The sequence below is a fragment of the Fringilla coelebs genome, assembly GCF_963513975.1.
Source record: "Fringilla coelebs genome assembly, chromosome: 6".
NCBI classification, from domain to species: Eukaryota; Metazoa; Chordata; class Aves; order Passeriformes; family Fringillidae; genus Fringilla; species Fringilla coelebs.
In genome coordinates this window covers 52,853,357-52,872,580 of record NC_140034.1, presented here as the reverse complement: position 1 = coordinate 52,872,580, position 19,224 = coordinate 52,853,357, and the positions used below count along the sequence as shown (strand labels likewise).

Here is a 19,224-nt window from a genome sequence, read left to right as displayed (position 1 = left end):
CCCGGTGAGGGGGAATATTCAATGCCTGCTGGCTGCCCCTCTGTTCCTTCCCAAGAACTCTGTCATCTTGTCCTTCCTAGATGATGGATTTCATCAGGGATCTCTAGGAATGTAGTTATGTGGGATTTCTACTGTCCTCCTTGTGTTTTGGTTGGAAAGAGGCGAATCCTTTCCAATCCTGTTAGGGTAGACAGGGTGGTTGGGAGGTGATGTTTAGCCAACCTTAAAAAAAAAAAAAAAAAGCTATTTTCATTTCTTCATGGTCCTGTTTCTTCTCATATAGTGGAAGAGGACCTAGGGAATAATTCCCACTTGAGAATAAATTGCCAGCTTTGCTGAAAGTGCAGTCCTGCCACCTCTGGGGCTGTAGAGGAGCGATACAAACCCTGTCCCTCTCCATGTCTGTGGGTCAGGATCAGTTACCAGGAATAACTTCAGCCTAGGGATGAAGTATTGGATGCAAGTGGTTTAATTACAGTGCGAATGGAGCATCGCTGTCTGTGCTCAGCCCACATGTGATCTGCAGCAGTTCTCCTGCCTGAAACCACTAATGAGCTTAAGAACTCCCGTGTTTTCTCAGCGCTTAACAAAAATTAAATCCTTCCCTCCCAACAAAACTGGTCGAGTGCTCAGCCCGCTGCTTTCATCAGGAACAATGGGTGAGCGCTGACCTTCCTGAGATGCCACCTCAGAGCTCGTTACTGAGTAATTAGGTGATCCTTCCCCTTCCCACAAAGCTCGGGGGCTGTTTTTTGTATTGATAACGTGACATATCCTAAGGCTCGGCCTTGAATTTCAGGCGCTGGGCTGTTCCAAACTCCATCTGTCCACTAAGTGAATGTCAATCCAATTTAAGCTTGCATATGTTTCCAAGGAAACCATGGGAGGCAGTGGGGAGAAATGGATCATGGAGGGGCAGAGAGGCTAGCACAGCAGCAGCGCTTTGACTTTTCACTATTTAAATATAATTAAACCCCAGTTCACTGTAATAACCCTATATAGAGCAGTGTCTGGAGGCCTTGAGGGTCAGATGGTTGATCTTGGAGTAGCCTTGTGTTGTGTGTAAAACAAACACAGTGAATTTAAAAATAAGAAAGGAAAGTGACTTCAGGTGCTTCCGTGAGGCCTCAGTCCAGCTTGTAAAGCTCTACACTTTCTTATGTAGATCCCAGAATCATTTAGGTTGGAAAAGACCTCCAAGATCATCAGGTTCTACCTGTGGCTCATCAGCGGCTTGTCAACCAGACCGGAGCACTGAGTGCCATGTCCAGTCATACTTTAGACACCTCTAGGGATGGTGACTCTACCACTGTCCTTTGCAGCCACTTCCAATGCTTGAAAGCCTGGATTAGGGTAGTGAGGTCTTAATTTTCTTTCTCTCAGGCTGGAGAGCTCATGCAGCCATGTAAAAACCTGTCCAGCCCTCAGCTGAACAAAGGAAGCTGTGAATAGACCCAAAGGAGTCATCATGTGTGTATTTAGACCCTCATGAAAATATAAATGGAAAGCGTTTAGATAAATTGAGTGTCCCTGTCAAGTTGAAAGGGCCAGGCTGGATGAGTCTTGGAGCAGGCTAGGCCAGTGGAAGGTGTCCCTGCCTATGGGGGTTGGAATGGGATGATCACTGGAGTCCCTGCCCACCCAAATCATTCCAGGATAAAACATCTTAATGCTGCACACTGATGTACTTGTGTTTATAGGGCAGTAACTATGGCAGGCCTTGCCTGGGGAGCAGGAAAGTTGGTGAATATTCAGATATTTGCTCCTGATCCCTCAGATAAGCTGCAGATGCTGTGGTTCCCCAAAGCCTCATCCTTCACCAGAGGTGTGAGAACTTCCAGGCACAGCCCAGCTCAAGCAGAGGCATGGAAGAAAAGCTGTAAGGTGACACTGAGCAGGAGGCCCCAGAGGTAATTTGGGGTCTGTTCCTTATGCAGACCCCGTGTCAACCCCCAGCAGAGACCTGACAGAAGTTGTGGCATCCTCTAGGAAGTGTCACTCAGCTCTGATGGTGCTCCCATGTGTGTGGCAAAGTTGTAAGCAGGGTGGGAAGCAGCAGGGCTGGAGACTAAAATGTAGACTGTGCTTGATTTCTGTTCAGACGAAATGAGGGTTCCCCCACCCCATTTCCAGGAATTCATCTTGAACTGAGAGTTTAAATGCTGCAGAAAGCTGGGGCTATAAGTCTGCCTGGCTTTCTGAAGCAAAGCGTGTTTCTACCTGTTAATACAGCTGTTAAATAAAGTGTTTATCTTAGTTATTGAAATGAAGAGTGAGGAGCTAGCTTTGGAGCTCTAAAATGGGATATTATCTGTCATTTTACTTTGAAGAATGCTGCTGCCTTAAAATGTTTTACTGTGACAAATAGCTGGAGCTGAAATTCTGGTGTCTGGGGATATCCTGTGTGGATACATCTCTCCTTGTGCACTGTAACTACAATCTGAGGCAGGAACTCCTCAGCTCTGAGCCCTTTGCAGCTGTTGTCCAGCATCGGATCCTCTTTGGATCAAATCTCCTGAGATGTGGACTGCCAGCAGCAAAACTGACCGAGGGGTGGTGTGTGTTGGACACGGGCACTGGGAATTGTCCTTGGGCCGAGCTGTGGGATAGCAGGGGGGTTTTGGCTGTTTGGGGGGGCTTTGCAGCACATTCCTCCTTATCAGCTGTTTACCCTTCCACTCTGGGCACAGCCTGGGAAAGCAGAGCTTGCTGCAGCTTGCTTGGATCTTCCAGCAGCTCCTGGAAACTTCCTACCAGCTCTCCCGACATTCGACCGGTAGCTGTGAGCGTCTCCCGCTGCCACTTTGGCTCTGCTTCAGCTGGCAGCTCCTGCAGCTCAGGAATCCCTCTGGGATCGCCGCTCCGCTCGCGTTTCCCGTGGTCTGGCTTCACACGTTCTCTCCTTGTGCCCCACTCCTTGGAGCCTGGCACTCTGAACTGTGTGCATCTTGTGCAGGTGACTGGGATGGATGAGGGCAGTTTTCCCTTCCCCATCCCTCTGATCCATGCATTGAACACCTCAATGTGCAGTCAATGTTCTCAAATCCTATAGCTGATAATGAAGGGGATAATTCTGATTATTATTTTGTTTCTCTGCTGGTCAGTGCTAGGAGTTTCTTCAAAGTTTTGCTGTTTTCTTCCCTATAATGAATATTCTCCTCAAGGCTGGAGGAAGCATGTGGAGGGTGGTTTTGCAGTATCACAGCATCATTTGGCAGAGCAGTACTTGTAGGACTCTTCTCCCTGCTACTCAGAACAGCTGGATGTTTTGAAGCCACAGCCTGACTTCAAGGGATCTTCCTGAAAATTAGTTGGAGCACCTGTGGCATTTCCATAAAACTAGGCTGCACTGTTTAAAAGCTTTGTGGTTCCCCAGAGGAAGTTGTAATTAGGCTCCTTTTCCAGAGAGCTGGTGGTTTATCCTCTGGAGTTCCCACTGGCTCCATGGTGACCTGCACTGGTGGGAGAATAGAAGCATTCAGCATCCCCCCAGAATTCAACCAAGAGCTCTTGGGACCAAGGCTGTGACTTAGTCAGTGCTCTTAACCATTCCCGATACTCTTAAGTCTATTTTCCTCCTGGCTGTGCAAGATACAGTGAAATCCAAGCAATATTTCAATGTGATGGAGTCTGTAAGACCCACCTTATTGAAGAAGTCGGATCCTAGCCCTGGCTTGGAGAGCTCAGTGTGTTTAATTGCTGCCTTTCCAAACGGCCGAGCGGCATCACGCCTGTGTGGGTCGATAAATGTGCCTTAATGAGTGCATATAAACCAGATCACTCCCAGCACGGGCTGCAAACCCTGTCCAGTCTGTTTAAAGATGGCATTTGTTGCCTTGACTGATCCAGCGTGGGGCACAGGCAAAGGTGTGTGTTTAAATACACCTCTGATGGTGTGGGTAAGGGATGAAAGAGCTGGGGCAGCTCCTAATGGGAGTTAAGCGGGCTCTCATGGAAGCAGTGTTCCAGCAAGCTGGGCTTCTCCTTGTCTAAAGCGGCTGAATTGCCTGTGTTTGGCTTGTGGTTCTTGGGATTTTAACATGTTACAACATCCAGCTTCTGCTTGAGCTTTCTCTCGCCAGATTTCTGATCTGTGCCAGCTGCTGGTTCCTAGAAACGTTCCTCTGGCTCAGCTTGGGACCTTTGGCAGCACTGAGTCCCCTGCTTCCTGGGCTTAAATGATCCAGTTGGACCCAAATTTAAATTATTCCTCTGCTAACACCCTAGGAATTAAAGAACTTGTTCTCCTTGGAGGCATCAGCCGTTGCAGCACCATTCAGCAGTGCTACATTTCCTCGGACTGACCTAATACCTGAAACCAGTTGAGTTGTGAAATTTTAAGTGGAACTTCTTCACTTACTTTGTGGGTTACTAATTTGTAAATACTGTCTCTGGCACTAATGAGAGGGAGGAAAGGGTTTAAAGCAGGTTTAGGTAGGCTTGGCAGTTCTGCCTTGGCTAGAACTGTGTCACCAGAAGATGTGTGAATGTACATCAATATTTGTGGTGGTGATTGGTCCTGTATTTTGTGAAGGGAAAAAAAAAAAGTCATGTATTTTCAAGCCAGATCTAGACTTTTATTCCAGGAGTTCCCAAACCTTTCTATGATTCATGGAATGACAGAATGTTTTGGGTGGGAACGGACCTTAAAGCTTATCCATTTCCACCCTCTGCCATGGACAGGGACATCTTCCACCAACCTTTGCCAGGGCCTCCCCACCCTCACAGGGAAGAATTAGATTCTCTGATTCTAGTTCAACTCCAGTAAGGTTGGCTCTGGATTTAGGCTCTGCTCAGCATTCAGTGCAGCACTGTGCTTTACAAGACATCAGGGAAGGAGAGGGTTTGGTTCCAGGAATTGCAGTGGGAATGCAAGAGTTTTGTAAAGACTTTCTTTGACTTGAGCTTTGCATTGGGATTGAAACTCTCAAATGGAAAAATGCTCAGCATAACTCATCCTCTGTCACCTTTGTCCTCAGCTGGGAACGTGTGGGGTTAAAGCTGATGTTTCAAGTGATGATCAGAAAGCGAGAATAAAGAAGTAGAAAGTCTGTTTTCTTTTGAAATGTCTGTTAAACTTTGAGTAGAAAGAGGAATCAAAACCTTCAATGAAGGAAATCCCAGAGAGCTGTTTTGCTGTGTGGAAAACTCGCAACCCAGCTGAGGGTGAAGTGGTATGCTACTACTTTTTAATCCATATAGAAACAAAAGATATTTCCCAATGCAAGATGATACTGTCTGAAGTACTTATTCTAGAACTGAAAATAATTCAGGTAGCAGTTTTAGTCTGAAGAGGTAGTTCTGGTCAATGTATTACAACTGGACATGAGTCAGAACACAAGAACCCTCGAAAATACATGAACTTGTTCTTTTACAGAACTTAGTTTTGCCTGCTTGGGTTTAAAGCTTCTGTGAATTTAAGTTGAGGTTATAAACATGCATGCCCGTTACATTAACATGCATGCCCGTTACATTTTCAAATTCAGGCTTCCTTTTGCACTCCTCAGGGATGATAATTCCTAGAGTCCGTACCTGGAACCATAGCGTGAAGGATTTGGTCACTGAGGTGGGGCACAGGCAGTTTTGAGAGACACTGAGGTGAGGAAAATAAGATGAAGATTATTCAAAGGAAAAAAAAAATGTTTAAATCAAACATTTAGTTAAGTGTCATGTAGAAGAAATGCCTTGCCCTTCCCTGAATTTCTTGCATTTCTTTTATCTCCCCTAAAGCCAGTTTTGAACTTGTGGTGTAGGAATGTGTTGTCTTTGGATTTTGAGGGTGCTGTGCTGACAGTTCCCAGTCAGGAGAGAGTGAATGGAGACCTTTGTGGGAGAGATGTACCCAAGGGAGGAGAAGGGAAATCCACATCCAGAGATAGGATGGCAGTGACAGCTCTGTGACCTGGAGAGGAGCTGGCAGGGATGCACCTGCCCTTGAAATTCCCACAGGCAGCACAGTTTGCAGCCGCACGTGTAGAACACAGAATCACGGCGCAGCTTGAATTATTTAAGCTCAGCAGCTTGAAGGAAGCTCCTAAAGCAGTCGTGGAAGGGTGTGATTATAATATATAGAAGAGCTTTAATATTTACTATAGAAAAACCTTACACCTTGTTCTTCAAAATAAAGCCTTGGGAATAATTTGTTATTCCATTTTGCCCGTGGAACAGGAAGAGTGCCAGAGCTATCTGAGCAAAGTGACATATGATTGATATTTTACCAGACTCAGCCTTCTGCCATGAAGGAATTGAGTTTGCATTTTGCATATATGAAAAATCAGATGAGCAGGGCTTGTGTGGGTTATTTTTTTAAAAACCTTGATTGGCAAAGCTTGTGCTTTTTCTATAAACACAACTGCAAAAGCTGTCCCGGAATATTTTTGACTTGGTTTTTCAAACTACTTATAGGCATGTTTTAGGGTGTTGTTGGCATAGCTGTCACATGGCAGCTTTGTACAGAACCTATTTAAAGTTGTAACAGGCAATTCTGTGTAAAGGGGTGGTATTTAATAGATCTGGTATTTTATAGAGTCAGAGAATCCTAGAATTATTTGGGTTGGAAGGGTCCTTTAGGATCATCTCATTCCACACCCTGCTATAGGCAGGGCTACCTTCCACCATCCCAGATTGCTTCAAGCTCTGTCCAACCTGACCTTGGACACTTCCAGGGATGGTGCAGCCACAGCTTCTCTGGGTGGTCTGTGCCAGGGCCTCCCCACCCTCACAGGGAAGAATTTCCTCGCAATATCCTGTCTCTAACCCTGTGCTCTGGCAATGGGAAGCCATTCTCCCTTATCCTGGCACTACCTGCTCTTTCAAAAAGTACTTTCCTTCTTGCTGCTCTTGTTTCCTGGGATATTTCAGGATTGCAATGTCTGTGTAAGCTTTAGCCTTCTCATTTTCCAAGTGGTCTGGTGTGCACCTCCCATCCTTCCCCGTGTTTCTCTTGCCTAATCTCTGGGCTCTGAATGCCTTCATTAAAAGGAAACCTTAGTAGCTAGTTCACTGGGGAGTGATGCAACAAAAGCTAAGTGTCAAAGCATCTCTTTCCATCAAATTTGTCAGCCTGGAGACAAGCTCAGCCTCATTTCCACCCCCACACCCTTGTACTTACCTGCAAATGCTAGGGAATTCCACTGCCCTACCCGGGCTTTCCTTTGCAGCAGCATACTTAAGCTGCTTATCCATGGTTCTCCATGGGTTGCTGCTGCTGCTACAGCTGGGGGGCTCCTGTGGGAAGCATGAGTGATGGATGCTGTTTGGGAATTGCCATATGCTCTATCACACTCTAGAATCCATTAATTCCAAATTTCCTTCTCCTCCTGGTGCATCCCTTCCTAACTTGTTGAAAAGCAAAGAAAATACATCCCCTCTTGAGAGTAGGAAGGTAGTCATGTTATCCAACTCTGAGCAAACTGAGGGCACAGAAACAAATCCTGGTCTCTGCTTCCATTTTTTTTCTGGGCTTTGGAGTGGGTTTGGAGTTTTGGGGAGGCAAGGATAGCTTTGCCTGTTAGTGCAGCTTTTGCATCTCTTCTGTATGGAGCGAGTATGAAACTGTGGCTGTGCTGTTGGCTTTCAAGCTCTGACCCCACTCAAGCCAATTTTGGTGGCTTTTGGAAGGCTGTGAAGAGCAGAAGAGGCACCAGAGGTACCAGAGACACACAGAACAACGCTGCTTTATGTTGGGGTCACAAGCAAAAAGCTTGTGATAGCTCTTAGGGTGGAAATCTGCAGTTCTTCAAGGCTGTAGGAAGTGGTTTTGCCAGTGTTGATCACGGGTGTTCCATGAAGACTTTCCTTTCAGAAACTTGGGTTTTGCTTTAATGCAGTATGTGCCAGACCCCAGAGCTTTGGGGCTCCAAACTCGGTCGGGGTTTAGTGCCTGATGTTGGAGTTGCTGAGGTCACTTATCAGTCTCCACATTCGTTTTTCACTTCATCATTTCCTGCCTATTTTGCTGGGTGGCAGCCCGTCACTGGCAACATGACACAGTGTTGCAGCTTCTTACCATCGGGGAAGGGGAAAGGAAAGCCGGTGCATTTGAGAAAGAATGTGCTTTTCCCAGCGTTGTGTTAATTGCCCAGACAACCTGCCCTGTTGTGGATTTTGAGGAAATATCCTGTGACTCTTCCCCATGCTTGTACATTGTTCACTTCCACTGGTGTTTTCCCGCTTTTCCCCTTATTTCCTCCCCTCTTTTCTGACCCCATTTTCACCCCCTTTTCCCCCCACTTTTTCACCTCCCATTTCTTTGCATCCCCCGTTTCTTTTCCCTTTCTTTTTATCCCCCTCTTCTTTTTCCCTCCTCTGCTTTTCCCCCTATTTTTTCCTCTTTCCTCTTCCCTGAGAATGCTGCTTGCTGAGGCTGCAGAGAGTGTGAGAACAGCCAGAGAAATGTAATTTTGGCTTCCCCAGACAGAGCACTGCCACTAGGCAAGATCTGAAACCAGATAACCGAGGCTGAGCCAGACCTTCCCAAGGAATCAGCCGGGGAGCTCCTCGGGGGTGTTCCCAGCTGTGGCTCCGGGCAGCGCGGGTCAGGCTGTGCCCGGCTGGATTCGCTCCCTGCACTGCTGCTGTCGGACACATTTGGCATTCGGGGTGTGAAGGCCCGGTTCCTCATTGCAGTTGTCTGTGATTTATCACGGCCACACACGGGCTGCAGAACTCCCAGCCGGGTGGCTGGAGCACACACAGGCTTTCGCAACGGGGGGATAATTACGGGCGTTGGAGCAGGGAGTGAAGCAGAGCCCAGTCTGGGACAGCTCCCAGAGATCCTCTCGGCTGTGCCAGAGTTGCCCCACATCCCTTTTTATGAGCCTTTTGGAAGCTGTGGAGGCTGCGTGTCCATATGGCTTTTCAGGAGCTGCTGGCAATGAATCTGAATCCTGGAATGGTTTGAATTGGAAGGGATATTAAAGATCCATGCCCTTGCCATGGCCAGGGACACCTTTCACTACTCCAGGTTGCTCCAAGCCCCATTCAGCCTGGCCTTGGACACTGCCAGGTATGGGGCAGCCACAGCTTCTCTGAGCAACCTATGTCAGGGCCTCAGCACCCTCACAGGGAAGAATTTCTTCCCAGTATCCCATTTAACCCTGCTCTGGTACAGTGGTCAGAGCTACGCTGATGAGTGAGAGAAGCCAGCCCTTGCTGCAGCCTAATGAGCTCTGTATAAACAGTTTCCTCCAGAGCATGTGAATGATGGAGCTTTCAATGGATCTCAGGAGAAAAATCAGGACTGGACCCTGGGAAGACAAATTGTAGCTTCCAACAGCTACAGATTTTCTGAATGTTTGAGAGGGAGGCGATGTTTCCACTCACAGGACGTGCATGGCATTCAAGGAACTCAGCCTGGGATACCTGATGCTGCTGCGATTTATCCGGATTTCCCGAAGCTCCCGCAAGGCTTCTTCCATGCAGCGCGTTCCTTAGAGCACTGGGAATTACTCGCCTGAAAAAGCAGCAGGGAGAAAGGAGCCAATCCTCCAGATACTCACAGTTGTAGGGCTGTTGTGACAGCAGAAGCTGTTCCAATGGAAATGGATAGACAGGATTCAAGTAGATGGGGCTGAGAGTCATCGGAGCGGTGCCGTGCGTGGAGAGGAGGATTGGTGTTGTCGTAACTCTTTGTGTGTTATTGAAGTGCCAAATGGATTAGGAGCTTTAAAAGCTTTAATTTCTGTGCTTTTGGCATCGTCTCTTGGAACGCGCGCGTCTCCGTAGTGAAGCTCTGGAGAGGAAATGGGGCTTGAAGGGGTAGTCCCAGACTAGTTTCTTCTAATTTCACTTGCAATCAAGTGCTGAAGAGAGAGAGACAGATGCTGCAGCTGCATGATTACAGAACATGCAGCTGTTATCCCACTTGTTTCTTTTCCTGCTAATGAGGCATCAACTCTCTCCTGAGTTTGCTGTTTGGGTAATGGTTTTCTTCTAGCATGAAACTAGAAGTGGTTTTAATTTTTCTTTATTCTGATCTGGTTTGGGTTCAGCAGCTGGAAAGATGGTTTTTCAGAACTAGTCTGGTTTGAGGAAGGAATTGCCCAGAGAAGCTGTGGCTGCCCTATCCCTGGAAGTGTTCAAGGCCAGGTTGGATGGGGTTTGGAGCAACTTGGGCCAGTGGAAGGTGTCCCTGCCCATGGGAGGGAGTTGGAATGGGATGAGCTTTAAGGTCTCTTCCAATCCAAACCATTCTGTGATTGTATGATAAGGAGGCAGCAATTCCAACTGGCTTTAAAGTGCTTGGTGGACTCTGCATGCAGCTGGATAGACTGAGCTGCTTGAAACTTTAATTTCCAACACCTCAATGTCTTCTCACCATTAATCCAGTTCCTCAGCCACGAGCAATAAATGGGTGGTTCTGATTTAAGTATCTTTCAGTTCTTCACATTGTCTCGCACTTTCTTGGAGACTTCTGGGCACAGGCAGCTTTTCTGTGCTTTGTGAAGCAATACAAAGGTGGAGAGAGGATGAAGAGCTCTGCCACTCTCCCTTCCCAGCTGGCAGGAGCACAATACTCATTGGAAGGAAGCTCGGCAGGACTCTAATTTTGAGGAAAAATGCATTTGCCTGTCAGAGGGCTGAGTTTAAGCTGTGTTCAAAAGCTCTGTCTGTGTGTTGTGCTAAAGGAAGAGGAGGGATTGCTGGATACCAGGTGAGCTGGGAGCAGGAGCATCCCCCTCACAAAGCAATCCATGCAGAGCAGGTGATTGCGGAGGTGTGGAAAAACCTCTGAGTAGAACATACTGAGGATAGATTTTGTTCCATAGGTGCTGGCACTGAATCATAGAATTCTGCAATGGATTGGGTTGGAAGGGATCTTAAAGCTCAAACAGTTCCACCCCCTGCCATGGGCAGGGAGACCTTCCACTATCCAAGGTTGCTCCAAGCCCCATCTAACTTAGCTTTGGACCCTGCCAGGGATGGGGCAGCCACAGCTTCTTTGGGCGACCTGTGTCCGGGTCTCACCACCCTCACAGGGAGTTTATTCCTAATATGCCATCTAACCCAGCCCTCTGACAGGGTGGAGCCATTCCCCCTTGTCCTGTCATTCTAGGCCCTTGTTCAAAGTCCCTCTCCAACTTTCCTGTAGGCCCTTTCAGCTACTGGAATGGACAATTAGGTCACCTCAAAGGTTCTCCAGGCTGAACAATCCCAGTTCTCTTATACCCCCTTCCCTCAGTCTCTCCCAGCCTTTTCCTAACTTTAGGGCATCTATGGCATGAGCAATCACATCTACAACACCCAGTTTTTAGCAGTTACTCCAACTCATGTGAGCACAAATCCCCGAGGATCTGTGGTACTAGGCTGGGTCAGGCTCCTGCCTGTGGAAACCTGAGAAGAACAAGGTGCCTGATGCTGGGTTTAAGGCAAACCATGGCTTTTTATTTTGGGATTTTCACCAGTGTGGATGCCATGGGACAGGGAGAGGGAAACAGCAAGCATTTCTCACAGTGGCTTGTAAGAAATTTTAGGGAGCTGGAAAGATGTGATAACCGCAGACGATAAACAATTTGCAGGTGCTTTTATTCCATTTTATTTTTCTGTTCCTCTCGAGGATGGTGCGTGAAAAAGATGTTTCTGTTAGTTAGCCAGTAGAATAGAATCTATCGTACCACTCTATAAAAACCATGTGGTTCTTTTGAATAAAGTCTTCTTCACCTGTGCTACAATCCTGCCTCCCGCCTGTTCCTGCCCCGACCCCGGCACATGAGTGACACACCAGAGGCTCAGTCTCTTGGTAGGGACAGTAGAAAACAGGATGAAAGTTGCAAGGAAATCACTTGTCCATGTAGCCTGGGAAGAGTTGTCCTCCCCAGGGCATATTCTGCAGGATAGCTGTTCTGCCTCTGCCTGATCCATTTTTAAAAATTGTACTTCTCTTCCAAACTCCAGAGGTTGCGTGTAGTCATTTTAGCCTTTTGTGCAAGAATAATTCAGTTGTGGAGGAAATTCTGTCTGACTTGATCCTCCTAATTCCCAGAGCCTGATTTTTTAATAAGAAAAATGTAGACATATATAAGTATTTGTTTCCCACCAAGCTCTCCTCCTGGGGCACCAGCCATGGGATATACCCTGTTTAGCAGGGTGGAGGAGCTCAGTCACCCCAAAAACATGTTGCCAAGAGCAGGACATCTAGAAAAGCACCATGCAAACCCCAGCGGGTTTCAATTCCTGAATTTCCCTTAGTTAATGCATATATAAGTAAGGCAATTAAAACACATTGGGCTTATTTCAAATAGATAATCTAATTATCAGCTTGATTAAACCATATCAAATGAACAGTTCTTGTAATTCGGGAGCTTTGTTCTAATCACTGCCAAAGCAGTAGGAGCTTTAATTAAAAGCCTCAAAAGTGGCAGACCAGTGTCAATTGAGGGGAGTTACAGCCTGAATCCTGATTGTAGGGAAGAGCAAACCCATCCTAGGTGGATGCTGATAAAAAGATCAGCTCTTTGCTGCCAATAAATGGAATTTGACTGTTTTGTAAATACCATTGAATGAAAGTAATTGTCCTTTGCTGCTGTTTCTGGTGCTCAGAGACAGACTTCATTAAATCTATTCCACTATCACTCATTTACACTGACATTTTTAATGTCTGTAGGTTGGTATCACCCAGCCATATCCTGTCTCAGCCTTGGACCTACAACCTGTAGACTGCAGAATTTCTTAGTTAAAAACTGGGTGTTGAATAACTCGGGAAGCCCAGGCTTCTTTTTCCTGCCATTAATGTATCTTTGGGGCCTCTCTGCCCATTGTGATTTGGTGTTCAATGCCCACAACTTTTATAAAACACAACTACAGGGAATGACAAGAGCAGTGGGCAGCCAGGTTTCAACCTGCACAGAGATTTGCATGTATTTAATTTATTAATGTTGGCAGGTCTCTGCTTAATAGCCCAAGTTTTCTTTTCACCTGAGTAGGTGGACTTTTTGTTTTTCTTTTGCCTAATTGTCTCAGAAAATGAAACTGGAACAGCCTGCCTGTATCAACATGCAGGCAGTCACAGGCCGGGGGTTATTTCTGCTCTGTGCCCTGGATCAGCCTTCAGATTTTGGAGATTTGATGGGAATTTGTAAGGTGTTAGGAACAGCATCAGTGGAAGAGGGAGCTGGGTGGACAGCTCTCTGTCCAGACCCAGCTTTCCCCAGCACTATGGCATTTGCCATCACCACCTTGCTTTTAATTACTGTCGTGTTCCGTGGCTTGATATTAAACCACATCTAATTGCATCCTGTCTCTTAATTGGCTTAACTGGCCATCACCCAAATAGACTCTGCTGTATAGAAACAAGCTTCCCCAAATATTTCCTAATTGGCAGTTGGTGCTTTGTGAGGAGATGGGACCCTCTCAGCAATATTAATAGATGTTTTCTCCCGTTCGTTCCCAGGATTGGACATTGATCCTATGACGCATGCCCGGAAAAAACAACTTTTCCTTCTGAAACATCCAGCTGGTTCTGCTGGCCAGTCCTCGTCGCCAACAGGCAGCAGGAGGATGGACAGGGCCAACGCAGAGCAGCGGGACGGAGATGCCTCGGAGGCTCCAGAGTGTCCCAGTGGGTTTGTAGGGAATAACAAAAGCAAGAGTTTGCATGAAGTGCGAAAGACGTACCCGCTGCGGAGGCGGCTGCTCCCCTCGGTGAGCAAAAAGACCTGCAAGGTCCTCCTCACCAGGCTGGAGGATGTGGCTGGCTCTCTGTCCAAACAGACCCCGAGCTGTAAAAAAAAGCACCTTGCCAGCTGGGTTGAGGGTTTGGGATCTGCTTTGTTCTCAGAACAAGTTCAGCCTGTGGGAGCGGGCAAGAGTGACTCATCCGGGGAGAAGTGCACAGTAACTTATCCCGGGCCGGAGCAGGACTTTGATCCTGCTCCCTCGGAGCCCAGGAAGCGCCGGCTGGCCTCGCTGAATGCCGAGGCGGTGAACAACCTGCTGTTCGAACGGGACGATGGCTTGTTATCCGGCAGGCGCTTCCGCAGGGACTCTGGGAAGGCTGCTGGGGACTGTACCCTCAAGGGCTTGCAGTGCAAAGCTGGTGACAACTGGCCTGCCCTGGAAAAACCGGCTGTGAAAACAGGGAAAGGAAAGAACCGGCATGAGCCCAATCAGAAATGCAATAGCTGTGAGCATTCGCTGGATGAGGTCTTTGATGATGGGGCAAAGAGAGAGGATGGTGCCGTCTCCTACCATCCCACCCCAAAGAGACTGGCCAGCCTGAATGCTGTGGCCTTCTTGAAGCTGACCCACGAGAAAGACCAACCCCTGAAACAGAGGAGTAAATCAGATGGAGAGGGCAAGTCCGAGAACCACTGTTCGAAATCAACACTCAAATGGGCCAAAGCCGGACGGAAGAACTGTGTCAAATCCAAGAAGGAAGTGGCTAGCTTAAAAATGGATGGGCAGCACGGCTGGCAAGGCCAGACCCTGGGCACGTTTGGGAAAGGGGAGCAGCGGGACTCTTCCAGGCTCTATGGGACAACAGAGCCCGTCCCCTACGAGTCACTGTCTGGCTCCTACGCCAGCACGGAGGGCTTCTACCACAGACTGCCTTTGCTCATGGGAGGACAAGCTTCCATGAAGCCAGAGTATGGAAGACCTGGAGAGAAATCCCCAACCCCCAAACAGGAATTTCATCAGCCTTCCTTTCCCGTGCAGCAGTTCCCTCCCTTGCCTGTGCCCGGGAATCACGCGGATTGTGGATGTCTCTATGAATCCTCAGATCTGACTCCGTTGAACGGGTTTTATGTTTATTATGGCCAAAGCGGATACAGTGGCTATTCCCCCTGCTCCATTTATCCCAAGGACGAGCTGTCGCAGGCTGCGACCTGCGAGGGGCTCCTTGTATCTTCCGGTTCCTTGCCATCAGGTGCTCATTTCCAGCCCCTGCACTGGTGCAGCTCTCCGTACTGCTGCGGGGAGGGAGCAGCCGTGAGCAGCTACAGCGTCTGCGGCGTGGTGCATGTGCCGGAGGGCAGGATCGGCAGCGTGCATGCGGGACGGAACAGCTACCCCTACAAAATGCCTTTTGCAGCAGGTAAGGTGCAAAGTGCACGCAAATCCCGGCCAGCGTTCCTGGGAGAAGAGGGTGGCTCGGCGCAGTGCCTGCTTGCCTGGAGGCTGGTTCCCTCTGCGAGCAGTTCTCAGCTCCACAGCCGAGCTGCGGCTTGGAAGGGATCCGCCTTCCACCTCCCCTTCCCCCGTTTTTTTGCCCGGAGGGTTTTTCCCACTGAAAGGTCTTGTTGGTGTGGAAAGCAGAGAATCGGTGAAAGGATTTTGGCAGCGAGAAGTTGACTCACGGTTTGTCACGCTGGAGCTAAGGCTGAGCTTTGATCTGTGTAAAACGAGCAGGGTTCAGTTCCTGCACGCCATCCCGCTGTGCCACTCTGAGCCGAGGGTCGGGAGCGCACCAGGATGAGTTTCTCCTCTCATCCCAAAGCCTCACTCTGGGGGCCGAGGCATCCTCACAGAGCCTGTGGAGAAGCAGGCATTGCCTCTGCTGTTAGACTCCAGTAGTGCCAGCTGGGGGCTGCAGGCTTTTTGAATTCCATGGATCAATTAGAACTGGCAGGGCTGCATAGGAAGTTTCACTGTGGTGGTCCAAGTGCCAGGCACACTGTTAGTTTGGGAATTCTTGAGCCCATCTTTGCTCTCTGTGTCTGACAATGATAGCACTGGAATGAGGAGGGGTGAGGGGTATGGAAACGTCGTTACCTGCCTGTCTCTCCTCTGTCCCCGCCTGCTTTTCAGACTTCCTGCTGTATCTTGGAGCTTTGCCTCTGCCATTGAAAAATACCTTTTTAAATATTTAAAAGTGGAGTGCTATGTGGGGGTTATCAGACACCAGTACTGTGTGTAACGCCAGGCTGGACAGTGCTGCAAACAGTTGGTCTGTAGAGGAGGCTGCTCTCCTGGGAGTGCCAGCATGGGATCTTTCCACTAACCACGTGTTCCAGCCAAGAGCTGGCATAACTTACCCACTGAGAACAGATTTTCAGGTAGGTGGATGGAGTTTTGGTTCAAGCGAGGCTTTGTCATCTTCCGTTGTAGGAAGCTGCTGAAGCTCAGGAGCGTTTGGTTGAAGTGTAATTTGTGTTTTCCCGAAATATCCCCGCTGTCATGGTGCTGCTTCCTACAGCAGCAGCCAGACAGGGCTTGCTGGTGGCTTCAGAGCTCTTGAAAGGGGAATGCTCACAAGACAACCAGCTCAGCAGTGTGTTGTTCTTGCCTGACAGTTTCTGTGTAGTGCCCCGAGGTCATACCAGTCTACTTTGTTCCTCAGCTTTTGCATGCTAGTGCCTCTGATTTTGTGCAGCCAGAAGGATGCAGGCAGTGCAGACAGAGTATTTTCCAGAGCTCAGCCCTCCCTGTGGATTCAGTGATTTCTCCTGGTGCTGGCAAGGGCAGCAGCAGTTCCAGGAGAGAATATTTGCTAGTGTGTCACCCCGCTACTGAGATCTCCCTTGCTGTGATTTCCTTGCTGGGAGCAACTTGGATTTAAAAACCTATAACACCAGAATCATTGAGATTTTGGTTTGTGGGTTGAAGAATATAAGGAGGTCTCAGAGAATACTGATGGGGCCTTAGAGATTGATTTTTATATAATTATGAACCTCTGAAATATTTTCCTTCCCTAGAGTGGGGCATTTTAGTGAACTGAAGGAGCGCTTTGGCTGCAAACAGCAGGCTCCCATCAGAGAGGGATCCAGCCTGATATGCCAAACGCTGTGTGTTGCATCTGTCTGATTTGGTGTCTTCCAGGCATTTGTAGGGAAATGTCAGTGTCTGTGTGGTACAAATCCAGGGACTGGGCTGTGATCTTGGGCAGTGGTTGGGCAGTGTGGAAGCAGAGTGGTAGAAAAGAGCTGGGACAGGCTGTGAGAGCTGCTTTAGTGCCAGTGCTGTTGGAGAGGCTGGAAGTGTGTGTGACCAAGGAAGAAGTCCCTGGGGTGCCAGCAAGAGCAATTCTGCACCAGGGCTCTGATGTTCAGTAAAGATTTTTGTGAAGCTTTATCCTGCTCTAGCTCAAGCTTAAAAGCTGGTTTTTTTAAGCAAAATATCTGAGAGGTGATTCCTTGCCCCATGTGTCCTATGCCTGCCAGTGCCTGGGATTCCTGTGGTGTTTGCTATACGGGGTTGATTTGATTGATTGATTGATTGATGAGGATGATCTGTGGCATCCCTTGCACTCACAGCTCCATACTGGCTTGGCTGCAGCCCTTAGGGAGGGTAAGGTGGGGAGGCAGGAGTCCCAGCAGTTCTTTGGCTGGAGCTCTGTGGCTTTGGGTGGAATTTTCCCTTCAGATTTGTAAGCTCTGGTCTGAGGCATCTCCTGGAGCCTGACTGGAGCTGTGCTTTGGTCACCCCAAAACGCACAGTCTCCCATTTAGGGAACAGGGGTGCATGAGGTATTGGTCCAGGAGCTCTTTTCCCGCTGATGGGGCATAATTACAACTGGTTCTTCCCTTGGCCTGGGTTGAGACTTGTTTGTGACTGCTGAGTGGAACAATGTATTTCTGGGATGCTCTGAGAGGCAGAGTCAGCCAAATTCCAACCTGCTGAGGTTCCTGTGTCTGCTGCAGGGACACAGAGTTGCTGAGGATGCAGCATCTTGTGGTTGTGTTCCACCTTGTTTCATCTTTTTGGACTTAATTTGGAGAATCTTCTCAATTTTCCCTGATTAGTAGAATTTGGCTTTTTGAAAGAAGCTGGCTGCTTTTGGCAGTGTGATTTAATCCTTCTCATTGTTTCAATAAGCCTTTTATTTCTTTTATACATATTGACAGGCTGGAACTGCTTTGGACACTGGCCAGCCTTGTGTGTATTCCTGGCTGGCATTACTTGGGATTCAGATGGGTTTGTTGTGGTGCAGTGTCATCTGCGGAGCACTGGAACACGCAAGCTCGGAAATGGCTTTGCTTTTACAATCCAGTGACAGTGCAAAATGAAATTACAGCCTGGAGAGTCTTTACAGCTATAATGCAATAAAGGGGATTTCGGGCAAAAGCGGCCACGGTGTGGGACAGTCCCGGCTGTGTTTTATGTTCCAGATGAGATCCGTGACTGATTTCTTCCCTTCCCTTAGAAGGCTGCAAGTCTCTGGACCAGCTGAACCTCACAATCCCGGTGGCAGGACACCCCGCGTCGCCTGCCCACCCGCTCTCAGGATGTCCTGTGCCCAGCGTGCCGCCAGCTGCAGAGCCTGTTCCTCACCTGCAGACCCCCAACTCTGACCCTCAGACCATGGCCCGAGAATGTCCTCAGAGCTCCAAGCCTCCCAGCGGCTCCAAGTCCGGGCTGCGGAATACTCCAGGCTGCCTGCATGCCTCCAACAGCAAAGCGGCAGGCGGCCACTCCCACCCCAAGCAGCAGCGGATCAGCCGGCGCAGAGCCACCAACGGCTGGATCCCCGTGGGCACGGCCTGCGAGAAGGCCGTCTACGTCGTGGTAGGTGTCTGAGTGCTGGGGCTGGGCGGGGACAGCCGCCTGTGAACCTCCGGGCGTGAAGGGTTGGGAGTTCTGGGGCCCTCTTCCAGCTGGAGATGGTCACTAGGTGCTGTCTAGAATCTCCCAGTGAAATTCTGATGGGAGCAGAGGCACTGCTGGCTCTGTTCCTTCTGTGTCCTGGTGTTACCTTGCACGGTGTGGTTTGGGAGGGGAGGAGAACCTGCTGCTCCTGTGCTGGCCTCAGCTCAGAGGTGACGGATCCTCCCAGCTCCGGCATGTACAAGGGTGGCACCCAAGGCACGTGGGAGTCCATGCTACTGGGATCATCCTCCAGCTGCTTTCTCCCGGGTAGGGCAAACCTGTCTGTGAAGCTGAGGGTTGTTGTAGCCTCAATTATAAGGGGCACATGGAGAGGCAGCTCTCATAAAGTGGCTCTCACTTAGGGTGTCTGTAGCCCCACAAGAATCTCCCAGCACACAGAGGACTGAGACAGTATAGTGGGTCTTAGGTGGAATTTTTCTAGCACTCAAAATCCCCTTTCTTGTAACTTGCATGGTGGCAGGGCCAGTTGCTTCTCCAGAGATTTCCTGTCTGTACTTTCCCATTTGTTGCATTCAGGGGCAGAGACTGGTTCCTGTAAGATGGGAGATTTCCTGCCAGAGAATTCAATTAGGTCCAGTCAAGTCCACTTCAATTGTGAGAGAAGGCAATATTCTTCATCTTATTAAAGCATAAGAGCTTGAAATGGGCCCCACGTGGTGTCTGGGAAGGTGGGACAAG

At 48.8% G+C, this 19,224-nt stretch overlaps 1 protein-coding gene across 2 annotated transcripts in view; it reads left to right on the top strand.

The window, feature by feature from the left end:
- BAHD1 (bromo adjacent homology domain containing 1) overlaps positions 1–19,224 on the top strand; it is a 35,680-nt gene that overhangs the window by 6,992 nt on the left and 9,464 nt on the right. The window contains exons 2-3 of one of the 2 annotated variants that reach the window (XM_084207734.1): positions 13,391–15,034; positions 18,083–18,444. In XM_084207734.1, coding sequence (XP_084063860.1) covers positions 13,408–15,034; positions 18,083–18,444 — 1,989 coding nt within the window. In that variant the 5' untranslated portion in view covers positions 13,391–13,407. The remainder of the gene's footprint in view (positions 1–13,390; positions 15,035–18,082; positions 18,445–19,224) is intronic. The other variant, XM_084207733.1, reaches the window with a different exon arrangement.